At 39.6% G+C, this 17,594-nt stretch overlaps 1 protein-coding gene across 1 annotated transcript in view; it reads right to left on the bottom strand.

The window, feature by feature from the left end:
• The window catches only part of CEP85L (centrosomal protein 85L), a 124,908-nt gene that overhangs the window by 28,134 nt on the left and 79,180 nt on the right, over window positions 1-17,594 (bottom strand). Inside the window, exon 4 of the mRNA XM_076333484.1 lies at window positions 7,388-7,509. Coding sequence (XP_076189599.1) covers window positions 7,388-7,509 — 122 coding nt within the window. The remainder of the gene's footprint in view (window positions 1-7,387; window positions 7,510-17,594) is intronic.

Raw genomic sequence — 17,594 nt, forward strand, 5'->3', positions numbered from 1 at the left:
GTTTCAATTATGGGTCTGCTAAATTTGCAATCTCTCTGCCCACGGACAGTAAGGGGCTGCTTCTGGTGGTGCATATTCCTTGTGCCACTATTCTCTGCATACAAACATGGGGAAGACAACATGCTATGCCCCATGAAATGGCAGCCAAGCTCCCCCCACCCTGGATGACTGTGACTTTAGTTACAAAGCTGGCTAGAATCCAGAGGAAAACTACTGGTGCCGCTCAATGCTAACTGGATCGATTTAAATGAGCAAAAAGAAAGTTACAGCCGTAAGAGTGAAGTATCAATTGGGGGGGCAGATCTCGATTTTGATTCATTTGTAGTTCTGTCCTTTAGCTCAAACAATCCCCTTTGAAAGCTCAAGTCAGCACAAAGGATGAGGGATAGCAGAGAACAGCACTCAGCTCAATATGCACAAGCCTGGACTGTCTTCAGAGACCAGCGTTAATAATAAACTGCTTAATATACAAATTGCTTCTCTGAATGTCTCAAAATCATGAATATGACATAACTGACATTCACATCATTTTCTCCTGTTCACACAGGACAAGCGAACTGTGGACATGTGCTTACACAGACACTCATATATGCATTTGTCTGGAAATAAACCACATTTTCTTCAACCTGGGACCAACTCATCTGTTCTCCATAAACCCATCTTACCCCTCACTTACTCTAACATGAAAGAGCCTTTAGACACCCATGTCTGCCAGAGAAGCACCTCCTACCCTCAACTTTTCAGAGACTTAAATTAGTGTAAATCTAAGTCCCACACTACAAGTCAAGATACAGGTCCAGTATCTTCAAACACTTCAGGGACTTCAGAACAAAGCTTACTCCACCACAGAAGGGACACCAGTAACTTCATAATAAATCAAATTACAATAATGCTTACCTTCAAAAGTCATGAGTTAATGAGAAAGAGTTGCTTTAGGTGAAAATGCCTGAGCAGATTTCCTCAGAATCGGGATGCAAAGTAAAATGTAATACGGATCCTTCTATATTACAAATATTTATAAATATATACAATATTTATTCCACACCACAGTTGGAGGTATGCTGCTTTGTTTTGTTGCTTAAAAAGTTGGATACTAATTTTTATATCCCTTTGTTTTAAAGGCATGATCTCTTGGGACCACAAGTCCAAATGTGCAAAGTACTGATAGGGAAAGACATCAGTAGTAAACAAAGTCCTAAAAACAATGCGAATACGTTTTCCATGATTTGGAAGATAATGCCAAGGAACTCCAACACCAAAGCTCATGAGAAAAGATGATCTCAAATTTCCTATGCAATAAAGTCTGGGTTTTTTGGTGAAATTAAGAGCCTGCAGTTTCAAAGTGAATACTACCTTTCTACCAGTCACAAGAGAACTTGGAAGAGAAGATGGGAACACTACCTCCGGGAGTCAAGAGGTGATCTCTGTTCTGGATGGATTGTTATTTTTAAAATTACTTTTCTGAATTACATATAAGTTTGAAATGCTAGCCTGACCCACGGGAGGTAAGCTAGTGCTGAAGCAAGGCAGGCAAGAGCACAGTCAACAACTGTACTCTACTTTCTCAAATGCTCTGGGCTACTTGGTCAAGGGGGTGTGAGGCACGAGTGGGACACAGACACGACTGTCTGCTTAGACAGAGGACTGCACCCTCACTCCCATGGTGGGAGGTTTTCAACTTCTGCAGTCTCTTGACAGGACGAATACAGAGCAAGCCTTGCACCTCCCCTGCTGTTCTCCGCTCTGACAAATACAAGAACTTCCTAAAAATATTTAAATCTACAGAATAGAAAATGGCTTGGAACCAGTTCCGCAGAAAAGGATCTGGGATTGCAGCTGACCAAAACTACGACAGTAGTGCAACAGCACTGCAAAAAGCAAACACTACACAAGCACGGCCTGTGAGAGAGACGAGCGCTCAGCCCGAGGGAGGCCTCGACTGGCCAGTTTGGACACTTCAGGGAAGAGGTACTAATCAGCTGGAGAAATCTCAAGGAATAACAAAAGCTACCAGAGGTCTAGAAAACATGACCTAGGAGGAAAGACTAAGTCATATTAGGAAAAGTTTTCTAATGTTTCAGCTAATTAATCACCAAACTGTCCAACCCAGAAAGGTTGCAGAACATCTGCTATTGCAGATAGCAATAGCATAGACATCTACCAGGAGTGACACCACTACAGCTTGTCCTCCCTAGGGCCCGACAGATAGGTTAGACAGGTCCTTTCTAGCCCTACATCCTCTCATTATTGCCAAGATTTAGGTTATTATGTGAAAACTAATGTTAACAAATTACATTTCATTGATATTACTAGTATTCATCTCTGAAAGGTGAACTTTTAAAACTGCTAAAATAATTACCCTGTAACAAAACCTTCCTGAAAGTTTACCAGCCCAAGATACAAAAGCCTCAACCACAAGTTACCTGGATGATCGGTGGTATCATAAAAAGATATATGCATCTTCTTCAAGCTATTATTGCAAGCAAAGAATATTTTACACAGCAGGGACACTCTGAGGAGGTTCCTCACAGCCCTACTCCCTGCACAGGACTCCCAGTTATACATGCATGCGCTCAGACCCTGGGTGGCGTAAAGCTTCAAAGCTTCCTCAAAAATGACATCAAATTATCACTCAAGTGGATATGCTAATGCTGCAGATCTTAACAGACCATGCCAAATTAAGAGAGTTACAGCTTTACACTAGCAGTAACACGAGCACTATCAGAGCACATACGGTTTGATGTCAACTACTGAAGTCAGGACAATTTGACACAAGGCAAAGAAAATCTAATTCTATTATCCGAATGAAAACTTCTAAGCATAATTCAGCTATGGATGGAAAGCTAGCAATTTAGCAACTGTTTTAAGAATGTAAATGTTATTATGCCCTGAGGAATGACAGCTATTCACTAAAATTACACTTCTGTATCTACCTTTCCTTAAAAAGCTGTTCGAATGCCCTTAAGCTGTCTGGAAGAGAACACTGCATGCACAGTGTTATTCTCAGCAGCTTATGTCATATGTTCAGATATTTGGCATTTATTCACACCACCACCCCCCGGCATGCAGTCCCTGCCAAACAAACAGTGCCAGGACCACACTAGAGACATTTACAGTGGCTGGCCAGTCTCAAGAGACATTCACAATTGTACCAAACACTGTAATTTCAGTGTTGTGAATGTACTGAACAGAGGAGCAACACAAAGAATTAAAACATGATGCCGTAATTTTCTAAACCAATACAAACACCATTGGCTCCCTCTGGTGCTAAATGTAATGTAGTGTTGCATACTAAACCACCAGAGAAGTAAGGCAATTATATAATCCAATTATTTTTTACAGTAGGTGACAGACATTCTAGTAATAAGTGTTAGAACAGCAGATTTCCTCTTACAGACATAATCCTTAAGTCCTTATTCACAGCCTGTACCAACAGTTTTTATGTGGAGAAAACATGACACACACCTTTAAGAAGTGCCATTGTGATCCCGTGCACACACACACATGCCAGGCTCCCTTCCTCATGCCACGTTTTTGCTTCCTAAAAGTACGGTCTCCATCCCATTTTTTAAAAGCAGACTTAAAAGCCAGTTTCAGGCTCTAATTCATTACATTGGCAGTGATTCCTAGAGTAGTTTTAAAAAGCAAACCAAAACCACTTTTAAACCCACCCATTTATACTACTCTATTCATTTATACTTAAAAATATGCATTTTTTATGCCGAACAGACTACACAAATCAAATCAATGTTAACTAATCTATTACTTAATCTGCTGCTCAACACAGTGTATAGAATAAAAATCAAGCCACTTGTTCTATTCACAGACGCAAGTGGACGTTTGGTTTTTTAAAAATTCTATTCACGGCTTTGAATTTCCAGTGACACAGCAAAGCATCCAAGTATGATGATTTACATTGTAAGCATTATTCCTCGAATCATTTTTAGCAACTATTTGAAACTTGCTTGCAGCTATTCCAAAGTGTTAGATGTCCGATGCAAAACAAGGAAGTTTAATAATCTAATCTGGAAGGGCTGGGGTTTTCTTGCCTTTTTATCATTGTGTGGAAAGAAGGGAAGCAGGAAGCAGGTTTCTCTTTCCTCCTCCTGCCCCTCCTCCCTTTTTTAACAAGATAAAGGTAGAACAGCTTAAGGATACTGCCCTGTATAGAGCCTCCATTTCCTACTTATCAACAGATTTAAGCATCACTATGCAGAACAAGGTGTGTGGTGCGAAGCGACGTTAATCTCCTCCACCTCCTGGATTAGCTGAGCCCCAGTGCAATTCCCAACAGAAGAGAGTTTAACTTAAAAAAACTGGGTAATGACCCTGTGGTTGAAAGGGAGGCTGGTGACAAGGGCAAGAGAAGGGTGTTCTCGGTGTGCTTCTTTTCATCTAGCTGTTCCTTGTACCTGTCAGCAACAAACAGCTGGGTCTGGAGCACCAAGTCAGCTGCTATCCCGCTCCTCCAGCTTCCAGACAGCAAGAGGTTAACTCGCCTCTCTCCCAAGCTTCTGTCCCCCCAAAATCAAACAAGTCTTGCTGGCATCCTCCAGTTACCAGTCGGTAAATTCAGCATGAGACATGACTTAAGGAGACCACACATTTTAAAACTCCGTGAGAACCACAGGCAGGAAGGGCTCTCTTAGCAGACACCTACTACCAAACCTCAGTGTCCCAGTTTCGACAGGAAAAGGAATTCCTGTTGAAAAGAATTCCTCCTCCACCTCCTGAAAGCATAAATTCTGTAATGTAACTACCACCATCTTGAATACTAATTAACCACACTTTAGCAAACTTTATATATTTATTCTAGGTCACTATTCCCAAATAAACTCAAATTCTGAAAAGAAGTTTAAAGTAAGCTCAGAAAGACCAGAGGCTGGAAGACTTAGGTTTACTCATAAACATCATCTTGACTCTCAGTGCAAGGCCTTGTGTCCCCACATGTTAAATATGGATAATATCAAATTTTTGCTTAGTGCCGCTTAGTGCCTTGAAGAAAGGTATTATTCACACTTAAGTCTTATTAATACCCCATCTAATAAGAAATATAACACTTGTGCTTTATAATGGAGTTCTATTTCTAGGATTTTGGACAGCAGCTATGTACCATTTTCTCCATGAGTGAAAACAAAAGTGTTTTTATTTGTCATAGAAAGCACTGCCTCTTCCTAAAAAGAAGGAAAAAAAAAATCTGTTGTAAAATCTTTCTAAATACGCAACATCACTTTGTACTAATTTTAAATAATACAAACCATCTATTTTAAATAATTATTTCATTTTAAAAATAACAACTTTTAAGGCAAATATTTTGCCCAATATTCAAAAAAGAGCCTTTTCTGTGATGTATTATTATACTGCATTATTATAATTTACAACACACGCCTAACACCAAGTGTCTACTTAAAGGAAATGACTAACATCACTAAGTGGTCTTTGTTTCACTTCAATAGCTTCCAGAGTGTATTTTGCCTTTTCAGCTGAATGAAAAGGAATCATCTCAACCGACTTCTGGTCAGAAATCCAGGAAGAACTGCATTCACTACTGTTAAGTCACACAAAAGTATGACATACAAAAAAAGAACCAGCACACTGCCATTGGATATCAAGAAATAGTTTTTCTTCCTCAACACGGACAGCATCAAGTAACATTAGCAGACAACTAGGTTACGAACTGTCACTTCAGAAACTTCACCCTTGACTGTAAATACATTTCCAGTGTGAGAAGAATAACATGAACTGCCTTTTTAGTTGCCATTGTATAACAAGCCTCCATGTAGACTGCAGAGGACGATATGCTCAGCAGAGGCACCAAAGACCACCCCTAGCCATCATGGGCAATGTACTTACAAATGCTGCTGACAGCTTGGGCCCTGAGAGGTGGGCTGCAGGTTATACAGCATTACTACTGATACAGCAAGCCTGAAAAAACCACTGTAATTTAGACAGCCTTTAAGCAGCTGATCAAAAGGCTCTGACAGAGGAGATCTATGCAACAGTTAAGGATGTGTCCATTTTAACTGCTTATCCCCTTGGGAGATCACCACCTCTGCAGGAGAGCTGACAGGGTGGGATGGTGTGCCCATGCCTCAGCCCCTGCAGTTCGTAACTTTGCATACCATCTTCAGCTGCAGAGGCAGGTAAACGCACACTAATATGCCACATCAAACTGGGGAAGCTGATGCCAACCTTCATCACTACAATGCCAGCAGAGGTACTGGCCAGATTGCTAGGGGACAGAAACACCTTAAACCACTGCAATTCCTTGCTCTGTTGCAATAGAGGAAGGAACAGATCTTGCACAAGCATAATTCTCCTGGTCCCAAAGTAAATTATGCCCAAGTTGTCTATCTCCACCCATTAAAAGAGAGGAACTGCTAGATGAAATATAAAAACATTCATAATGGATGCCTGACATTCCTGTGATCAACACACACCTGCTTTACACAGTTCTCCTCATGCTGTGAAGCAAACTATCAATAAGAGGGCACAACTATTTCAAGATCAGAACAACCACTCCTCTTTCAGCCATGAGCCAAGAGTTTATTATTAAAACACAGACTAAGCCAAATGATAAATTATGTCAAATATAAAAATGTCCTTCTTAAATGTCCTACATCCAAACTCTGCAGCTCCTGATGACATCTGCTAATTTAGTGTAAGCTTCATTAAGCTCAAGCCCTTTATTAAAAGCACATTTTCCTTGTTAAGCCTTCATTTTATCCAAACAAGAACTCCAGAAATTACTTCAGATATACCAGCAACTTAACAGCAGTGAGTTACTGCCAAGGCCCATTTCAGATTGATAGCAATTTTAATAAGAACCGATGTATTTACTGACATATAGATCCCGAATTTAATATTTTATTATCTGAATAATTTGTATGAGCATTTGAATAGGATTTTACCACTGAATGTTACTGCAAAGGCCAATTTATCAAAGCTTTATCAACTGGCTTCAAATATATTGCATTTCTGCACTTGTCATGGAAAAGAAAATTGGTGCAATGCAGTTTACCAATTTTCATCTTGCAAGTCAATTCCAAGACCTGTACAAGCAGAAAGATGTCTGATATAAACCCCCAGACTGGTAAGAAGCTAAAATGGGGAAGCTGACAGCAGAACCTGCTGTTGGTCTCACTCTCCCTTTTCCATTGCAGAGGCATTAAACCCGTAAGTCAATTTCCAAGTCTGTAAAAGACTTTCAGCCAGCAGCCAGTCTTCTCTCCTAGCAAAGATTATCTCCCACATATTTGTGCATAAATGTTTGCTGGACTGGAACCTAACAACTTTACTGAGTAAGCAGCTCTCCTGAAAGTCAGTTTCTACATCATAGCTTTTACATCATCTAATCTAATCAATGCAGCAGGACCAAGTTACTCACCGATCGATCACAATCTCTTTCTGTCTTAGCAGCCCCTCTTTAATTTTCATTAGAGATTCCCAGTTGCTGAAGTCCTGATAGCTGGTAGCTGGGTAACTTTGACGAGATGTTCCAGTAGGAACCTGCATAAAATAATTGTAGAATTAGCCTCCAAAACAATAAAGGTAAATAATATCCTAGATATTAGGGCATTTACAAAGCGGTTTGTTGTTTCAGAAACCTAACAGTTGTTTTTCAGTTTAATTCAGATTTGTTTTACATAAAACAATTGGATTTATAAACAAGTTTCTTAAAACAAACTTCAGTCCAGTGCCAGTGATTTAAATCATTTCCCTACTAAAGAATTCATAGCTGTGAAAGCAGTTTGAGATGAAAAGCTCATTTAAAATTTCATAGAATCATAGAATAGTTTGGGTTGGAAGGGACCTTTAAAGGTCATCTAGTCCAACCCCCCTGCTGTGGGCAGGGACATCTTCAACTAGATCAGGTTGCTCAGAGCCCCGTCCAACCTGACCTTGAAGGTTTCCAGGGATGGGGCATCCACCACCTCTCTGGGCAACCTGTGCCAGTGCTTCACCACCCTCAGCGTAAAAAATTTCTTCCTTATATCTAGTCTGAATCTACCCCCCTTTAGTTTAAAGCCACTCCCCCTTGTCCTGTCACAACAGGCCCTGCTAAAAAGTCTGCCGCCATCTTTTTTATGAGCCCCCTTTAAGTCCTGATAGGCTGCAAGGTCTCCCCGAAGCCTTCTCTTCTCTAGGCTGAACAACCCCAACTCTCTCAGCCTTTCTGCATAGGAGAGGTGTTCCATCCCCCTGATCATTTTTGTGGCCCTCCTCTGGACCCGCTCCAACAGGTCCGTGTCTTTCTTATGCTGAGGGCTCCAGAGCTGGACGCAGTACTCCAGGTGGGGTCTCACCAGAGCAGAGGAGAGGGGCAGAATCCCCTCCCTCGACCTGCTGGCCACGCTTCTTTTGATGCGGCCCAGGATACAATTGGCCTTTAAGTACATAATTAAGACAAACACCACAAAACGTTCATATCCTGCTGCAATTCTTGTAGCACTACAAATGAGATAGATAGATGGCTTTAGGCCTCCTAGTAACTGCAGGTAACTGTTACCATTCACTTGTTCAACTCCCACCTGTAACTTTAGCATATAGAGAAAGAGAAATTCCCCTAGATGTGTGCATTTAAAATACAGAATATGGGAATATAATTCTGGTTAAATTCTAACTGTTCCCAAAAATAAAAGTTTCACAAGTAACAGGTTTCAGGCTTTCCATTCATCTTCACAAAAGCCAGGCTGTGTGTCTCACAACAAACTGAGGACAACAGTTGAACTGAATATGAACCAACAACATCATAGTTTGGAAGAGAAGTAACCAACTAACTGGGATGTTTAATCAAGAAAATTTTTATACTCAGAATATAAAAAGCATTACAAATATTTGTATCAGGAATTCACATAAGGGAAGGTTTAAGTTCGAACCTCTGTGATTAGACTGAGGGATCCCAGCATTGGCTGCCATGAGGTATCTAATCTTCTACCAGTTTTTTTAATCACTGAAAAAAAGATTTCTCTTTTTATTATCTGGGATACATCCTGAACTATGTTGCTTTTTTATGTTTTTGGAAGAGAGCAGAAGGGAAAAAAAGTTAAAATATGGCTAGGTTGTTTGGTTTTGTTTTTTTTTTTTTAGTTTAAATAGATTTTAGGATATTTTTACTTGTATTGCTCTAAAATGTTTTAAATTTCATTTGAAATTACAATAAACTGTATTAAGACGAAGACATATCATCAACAAATAAAGTTAGGTAAACAACTGTCAAGCAGTCCATGCTTCTGGTCAAAGTTTTACTGTGAATTATAACACTGAATGGAGAGAATTCATTGCCTAAACCCCCATACCATGATGTGCTGAAGTCAGGAACCAACTCCTGACAGCTGTGGTCTCTTCTGTAAATTGAAAAAGTATTTTTTTCCATCCAGTCTAGTTCAGTTCAATCCCTAGCTTGCCCATTGATAAAATGGACAGAAACACATTTTCCCTCTTTTAATTTATAACTTAAAACTGGATGTAAGATGACAAGACTTACTAGTTCTAAAATCCTTCAAGATTGTCTCACACACACACCCACCCCCCAAGTCCAACTCATCTGCTTCAGGGAATATTTCCTTTGCTTAACAAACTAGATAGCTTCAATAGTAAAATTAGTTATGAATGATTTAGAAAAAAGAAGAAAATATCTACAATTCTACACATTAAACACTTCATGCCAATTTCTGGCCAAAGACACACTGAAAATGTTGACTGTGTTCCTTGCCAGACAATATCGAGTATTGTATCTTTATTGAAAAGGCCATATTGACTAGATAGACAGTGTTTTTTGAGGAAAAGTAAAGTGTGAAATATTAAAATCAAATTGTCTCTTAAAATGGTTCACTGATTTATGACCATGGTTAATATTTCTTATCCCATGCTCATTCATGATTACATCCCACAAGCAATAAAAAGCACAGAAAACATTTGAAAATACTCTCAATTGTTGCGCTTAAGAAAAGTGCCTCATACAACTGCTTATTGAAGGATATTCTAGGTTTCAAAGTTTTGTGGGAATAAAATTTGCCACATTTGCAATTTCTAGTAAATCAGTCCATTAAACCTATGCTTGTTCAAGAAAATTGTATTAAAGATGGCACTGCACTCTACTGGGAGGCAAGGAATGGCAAAGCTAAGTGCTCCTTGGATTAAGATTCGTTAACATTTGTGATCGATTTGACAGTTGTCTTGCTCCATTTTTCATCCACAGTGATCAATATTAGCATTAAAAAATCCTAAATTGGTGATATCACCTTGGCTTTTTTTGGTTTGGGCAGCAGTCTAATAAAACTTAGGAAAGATACCAAGTCATGATTCTTCCTGTAAGTAATACATGTGCAGAGTCTTTAAGGATCAATTAATCTAAAATTAATTTTGCCCAGGTTGCTCAATCCAGACCAGATAACTTCAAAGTCGTCTTTGGTGTTTACAGAATACCTTAGGATTGTCACATATTGTTCTGTATTACAGTTATCCCCATGACTGACTGAATTAACAGGCACCAGCACAAAACTGTTTCAGTGAAAGTCTCTCTTAGTCACACGTGCCATGTCATGCAGTATAAAGTGACATCAGGAACTATCACTGTACCTTGTGTCATGAAATTTTTTCCTTTGCTTCTCCCACTATAGCGCTAAATAATGCTTTTCTATACCCACCTCAATACCATTATGCTACAGTCAAAAAAGAGAAAGAAATAGTCCTTAATGCAGTTGTGATTAGATCCTTACTTTTCAGAGCCAGAAATTCTATCTCTACCCAAAAGAAACAACCCACAAGGGTTTGACATGATAAACAGGAAATATATGGCTTTATAAAGCCAAATCAACCCATTTATTGAGCAAGGTGAATTTTGTCTTTAAGACTGAACTATAAAAATGAAGATATTAAAGACAACTATTTAAATATGAACCCATCTTAACTGAAAATATTTTGGAAGCCACCAGTGGTTTCTCTAGCAAAATTCTTCAAAGCAAGCCCATTACTTCAATCTAGCACCTTTGCAAACTTAATAGTTTGCACTAAAATTAGAAAGAAACCCTTCAACTTTGGTACAATAAGTGACTATACAAGAAGTTAATTAAATATTAAGGCTACTGAAAAGCAAGGCAATGAGTTTTGCAAAGTTAAGAACAGAGTAATATTTTGTCAATTAGATACTAACAATAGTGTGGGTTTTTTTAAAAATCTAATATATAAGGCCTTCTTAGCTGACTGGACAGAATGACAAGACATTTCACTCATTTATGAGCACACGGTGTTGACTACTCCAAACAGCTTTCTAGCTGCTTTGAATGGTGAGGTAACACACAGGTGGTCCACTTATATTGGAGTATTTTGTCTCCTAAGGACATCAAACTAAATAGTGAGAGCGAGATACACTTTCAGGACTCATATACAGAAAGCCATCCACAACTCCAAGTCCTCAACTTGAATACTCCACAACCACAAAATAAAGTACCAGCTTGAAACACACAGCATTCTTTTCCATCTGCCCTAGAAAATACAACTATTTTTGTCGCCTGGCACCTCTTCCAAGAGTATCAGCTGTGGACTGAGATCTGTTCAGTTAAAACAGTATCCTTTGCACAGTGGCATCCAAAAGGTCCTCACTAGCTTGTTTTCTGACAAGGGCTTGGCCTTGACTTTCACGACCTGGCAAGCCTTCAAGTCACTGCTGAGGCACAGCTAGCTGCTGGGGGAGGGGGGATCTTTGCTGTACTAGCCTATATGCAAATATTTATTGCTGGAACACACATTGCTGACTAATTCCATCATGTTTCTTAACAGTGGGAAAGTAATTTTTCTCTGGACTAGAGGGTAACAACATTTGGATAACTTAGGCCAATAGCAGCTAGGTTTTTAATTGTGCTAATTAAAATTATCTTCTCCAAACATGCTCGTAGTTTCTGCCTGAAGCAGTTCACTGTCTCAGCACACAGGGTAGCCCAGCATTCCACGTAACATGCTGTATCGCAAAGTGAAGGTGGAGTCCAAAAATGTCAAAATGCCAAAAAAAGCAATGGATTTTGAAGGGTTTTTTTTCCTGTAAGTTGCGATTTAAAAAATTTAGCACTGTCTATACTACAACTGTAAAGTTTTCACAGCCCACTACTAACAGCTAACAGAGCGCCAAAAGTTATGCTAAGTGAATGATCCCTTTTGGCCAACTGCTTGCACTGCCCTACGCTATCAGAACACCCCCCCTGTAGGTATCATTCTTCTCTCGCTGCATTTTACAGGCATTCATTATTCAGCAGAAAGAATTCCTTGCATCTACAGCTAATCCAAGGCAAAGAATCGGCACAACCAATGTCAGCAGGAACACAAATGGTTCCTTTTGTTCGACTGACAGTGCAGGAAACAAATATGAGTGTCCCCACAGGTTGTGCCTCAGGGACACGGCACTTGCCCTACCACTTCACTGGGCGAGGAGAGAAAGAAGAGGTGGATGTGGCAGCAGCAAGCCCAAATGCACTATTATCACAGAGACATCTGTTGCTCTTTGCTCCTCTGTGATAGCAAAACTGGGTAAGGAAAGAAGGATTTACCCACCCCTTCCTCCCCACCCAGAATTCTTCCTAACATCAGGCCGAGTGTTTCAGTTCACAACAGTTCCCTTAATTCAGACAACCCCGGAGGATCATCCATCTTCTTGCCAGCAAAACACGACAGGGCTAGTGGCTCTCATGCAGGAAAAGCAAGAGAAGGCTACAACCATGGAACGAGGCCCTAATTTTAAATCACTTTAAAAGCAAGGCAAGGAATCATTTCTATAGAAAAATGCTGTGCCTCGCTGAAACGCACTAGAAAGAACAGCCACAAAGAAGCATTATAACAGATTTCCAGATGGGTAAAAACAAGGCTATAGACTGGTTCAAGAAATCCTGACTTGTGGTGCCTGTATTTCACCACCACCTACTTACTGCTCCACTCTGCTCCATCTTTGCCATTTAGGGAAGACAGTGTTTCTGCTCAGCAGGATATAATTACTACAATTCTTGGCAGCAACACCTAGGCTGCATCACATTTTGCTATACTTTCACAAATCTCCAGCAGTCATGGGGGAGAGAACATCTAATCATGCCCTTGCACCCTTATTCCAGCTGTGGAACACATGGTGTTCTTTGGGGAATTTTTAATGAGGAAGATGATGTAATTAAAATCAAAATTGAAACATCATCAAATTGTGAGGTACTGAGAAATACAGATGTATCAGAGAGGTTAGCATTGCCAACAGCAAGTGGTGAAGTCCAGCATGGGGGGGGGGGGGGGGAATCAATAAGGCTTGGAGAAAATTCTCAAACACATTCTTTATACAGACATGGAACCTGCAAGGTAATTAATATAAGAGGGTCCACAACTAACAGGGAGAATAAACTTGACAGAAGTTCACAGTTTAACCTACCTGAAAATCAGCTTAATGCATGGCTGGATTGCCTATATATATATGATATGTCAGGTCACAGAGAGAGGGGGTGAGGGAAGGAGTAAGACAGCGACTTTAAATAGCTCTGGCATAAACCCAGCTGGAAGAACATGTTTGGTTCTGGGCATCATATTACCAGAAAGTCACTGAAATAGTAGAACATGTTCAAAGAAGAGCAACTCTAATGATTAAAAAGCTTAGAAAGAGTGATTTATGAGTAAGAGCTAAATACCACGAAGGCTGAAGAGACATGACATCAGCCAGCAAATACTTTGTTTCCTAGGCTGAGAGTCCATACAAACCAAGGCTGATGGACTGAAAATTTGAGATACGACAATTTGGGATAAGAATATCGGGGGGGGGGGGGGGGGGGGGGGGGGGGAACCCAACCAAACAAAAACCCCCCAAACCCAAACAAACTAAAAAGAAGGAGAAAAGTAGCAAAAGCATCTCACAAACAATTGAAAGAAGATTCAGATTTCAAAATTTTAGGAACTACACTGAATAAAGTTTAGGAACTAAAAGGGCAAGTCAGTCCTTACTTGATGACACATCAGGACTTCTTCTCAGTGTTTGAGTTAAATTATGCTGGGACCAAGTACGTGTGACTAAGGACAGAACTGACTACACTATGCCGAGAGGAAAATCACAGTTAGGCTCCAACCTCACAGACCGAAAAACAAGATCAAAACTCATTTAAGAAAGGGCTCACCTTAAAAATACATAGCCACAGTTGAACTACATGGATGCTACACAAAGGATTTCTACAGAATAAGCAGCCAGCATGACAGACGCACTAATTTTTATCCCAGTTTGCAGTAGTCTAAATTAGCGTTGGTAATTTGAAGTTTCAAAATTGGCTAAACAATGCAACCAAAAAAAGGACAATTCCCCCACCACCACCACTTTCATGTGGGTTTTTTGCCATTATAGAATCAGAACCATTCAGTTTGGTGTTGCAATATCATACAGGGCTTTACAAAGCAAGCACATAAAGTCCTTTGCTAAAGCACTAACCCACTCCTTCTCCTCTTTGCAGCAAGTGTTTAAAATTGCGATAATGAGTTGTTCTGCTCTGTAAGGGGGGGCCAATGTGCCTCTCTTCAGTCAGATGGAACCACATTATTGCATCTGTTGTATGGCTTTTTAAAGCTTTTCCAATAAAAAATTAAAATGCTAATGCTGACTATTTACAGACAACACTACTATCATCGTATCTTTTAGAAAGTGGAAAGCTTTCAAAAAGGAAAAGAATAAACAGTAACAGCATTAAAATGCCTCCTAAAAGCAGCACTCCCTCTAGCCATTAAACCTTTTTCAAGAATGTTTGTCGAAGCCTCCTTCACAAATGAAATCCCCATTGCACACAAGGCATTACACACTTTATTAGAGACCTCACAGACTTGACCCACATAAGCCAGGGAGGAATTTGACTGTCCTACAAGTTACTGTTATTTATACATTTACTTCTTCCCCAGCATTGTTTATACTGCAGCTGAGGCTTCTGAACTTTATCAAGGTCAGGTTTGATAACCACAGCAAGAGAGGAAAACATGATCCCTTACCACAATAGCTTACAAATGAATTAAGAGCAAAGCATAGCAAGTACATGGTTGCTGGGATACTAAGAGAGATGGGAGAAAACAAATGCTAAGGTCAGGTATGCTATTCACTATGGAGGAAAAAAAAAAATTTAAAAAAAAGCAGAGTTTTGCTACTGATGGCATAGTTACAGGGTTTTGATAGCAACTGAACGGTCACTTAAACGTGGCATAAATTTACACTGCTATCAAAGGGAGGGGGGCCTGTTCTCCTGCCCCTTCTCACCACTTCAAACATTCATACCTTTCAGCTCCCTTCTGACAGCCCTAGTCCTACACTCTCCCTCCATCCCATACACATGAAGGTTATTTGTATCTAGGTCAGGCTCCTATCAGATTCATTTACAAGGCCATGTGAAATCTAGCGCTGGCACACACTGTTAAGTGGAAAAGCAGTGTATGATACAACACGTTTTGCAGTGGCACAGCTTTGTGCTGGATTAGTATGAACACACAACCACAAGTTGAGTTATCTCAACTCCAGACAGTGCCAAACCCTCCAGAAGTATCAGTTTGTGGACTGAATATTTGCTAAGCTTCTGGAAAAAATACTACTATGCAGTTGTTGTGACACTGTCAAGTTACTGGCCAAGACCTCGTGTTTAGATAGGCAATCAGTTCGAGAAAATGAACTTACACATGAAGGTGGCATAAGAGAATAAAAACAAATGCCTCCTGCACTTTCTTATCTTTCAAAATAGTCCTGTGCTGGTTATCTGAATTATGAGAGCACACACAGGACCAGCAGCACAGTCATAGCCTACAGTCAGAGACTGTATGTGTGACAGATCTGTATGTGCTCAGAACCTGCATCCAGCAGGGGTTACTGAATAAAACAGGAATATAACAGGGGATTAGTAAGGGAAGTAAACCAGAATGCTGGCCACCACTAAACCGGCAAGGTTTCGTTCCCTCTAGCATCCTTGATGGTATTGTGCAAAAGTCTCAAAACAACAAACTAAGAAGTGTCTGAAAAGACTTTGCAAGATCCCTACATGGGGGATACAGATACAACAAGATGCATGTTGTTACTGTACGAGGCAAGGACAGTCTCATTACAAGAGGCTGCAGCCACTCAGCAGTCCTCCGTGACTTTCTCATCTCTGCCACCTTAAGTTATTACACTCTTAAAGGGTGAAGCCATCACTCCCAGAGCTGCAGGCTAGATTATATACCCTCTTCTGCTTATCTTCCTATGAACAATTACACTCTCTTGCTTTTATGTGTCGTTATAAACATTCCTTTATACTCCACGCAACACCAATATTATTTTTGTCAGAAATCCTTTCCATTTATATTCTGGCAAATGTTATGAATCAAAACACTTCTAGGTGCCACTTAATATGACGTTAAAAGCAACAGTGCCTGGAATTTTCCACTGATAACAATTGGGTCTTTCCTAAGTATAGAAGCACTTGTTTTATTAAGTGTTCATTTTATCTTCCCATTACATTTAAATTCAAATGTTCTTTACTAACAAAAAAAAAAATCTGGAGATGAAAGGGAGCTTCCACAAGGAGAACAACTTTTTTTTTTTTTTTTTTTTTTTTTTTAAGCTTTTAGTGAAAGCCTCATTGTTAAATTGATTTTTTTTTGTTTCCTATTCTGGCCTGGAAAGCAGCATGACCAAAAAAATGACTACAGTTATTCAAAGCCCACAAAAAGACTGTTGTTTTAAGTGCTGTACAAACGCAGGACATGTTATTCACTACAAAATTTTATGAACTGTACAAGACAGAAATACATTCGGAAAAAAGGAATAGTTGGGAAGACAAGGTAAGGTGCAAATCAATCATGAATGAAAGCATCAGGCATCCTTAACCAAGTTCTGATCGTTTATAAAAAGCTTTATGTTAAATGTACATTGCTAGTATCTACAAATACCAGTTTAGTAAGGGCCACTGTTGATTGCTCGTTCATTACTTATTACTCCTGCTCATAGCCAAAAGAGACTGTGTGCAAAAGGTGACCTAGAAAGCAAGCAAAAAGGCATCTGTTTTGCCAGCCTGCATGAACTCTGCAAGGATGAGCAGAGCTGGCCATCAGCCTTGCACAGAAACTGACAGGAGCCCTTCTGTAACAAGAGGATAATGAAAAGAGAGTGCAACTTGGGTGAATATTAGAAGGGAAAAAAGAAAAATAATACTTCTTGCTGTGCAGTAATTGGAAAAGAAAAGTTAAAAGTACCTAATAAGCACAGAGCATCAGATTCTCTTAACAAAACATGCAAACGTATTGAAAGAGAGGTAAGTCACTCTGAATTCAATGTGAAGCAGAAGTATACATTTGGGGAAAACCAATGCTCTGCAAATTCTTCATCAAGGGTCCCGATTTTTCAAATGGAAGATCTTTAGATTCTGCAAAGGGTGTTGGCCCCTGAACCAGAAAACTGAGCCTCTCTTCTTCTGCATTCTGTTTTGTTTTAGCTTTTCATGACTTTAAAAGAAACATGAGCCATGACTGTAATATTCACCAGATTTAACTGGTTAAAAACGAAAAAAAAAAAAACCTCCCACAAAAATAAAGCAGAAATGTTCAAAATATTTATATGACAACAAACCCAAGTATTCATA

Source organism: Aptenodytes patagonicus, chromosome 3 (assembly GCF_965638725.1).
Source record: "Aptenodytes patagonicus chromosome 3, bAptPat1.pri.cur, whole genome shotgun sequence".
Taxonomy (NCBI): domain Eukaryota; kingdom Metazoa; phylum Chordata; class Aves; order Sphenisciformes; family Spheniscidae; genus Aptenodytes; species Aptenodytes patagonicus.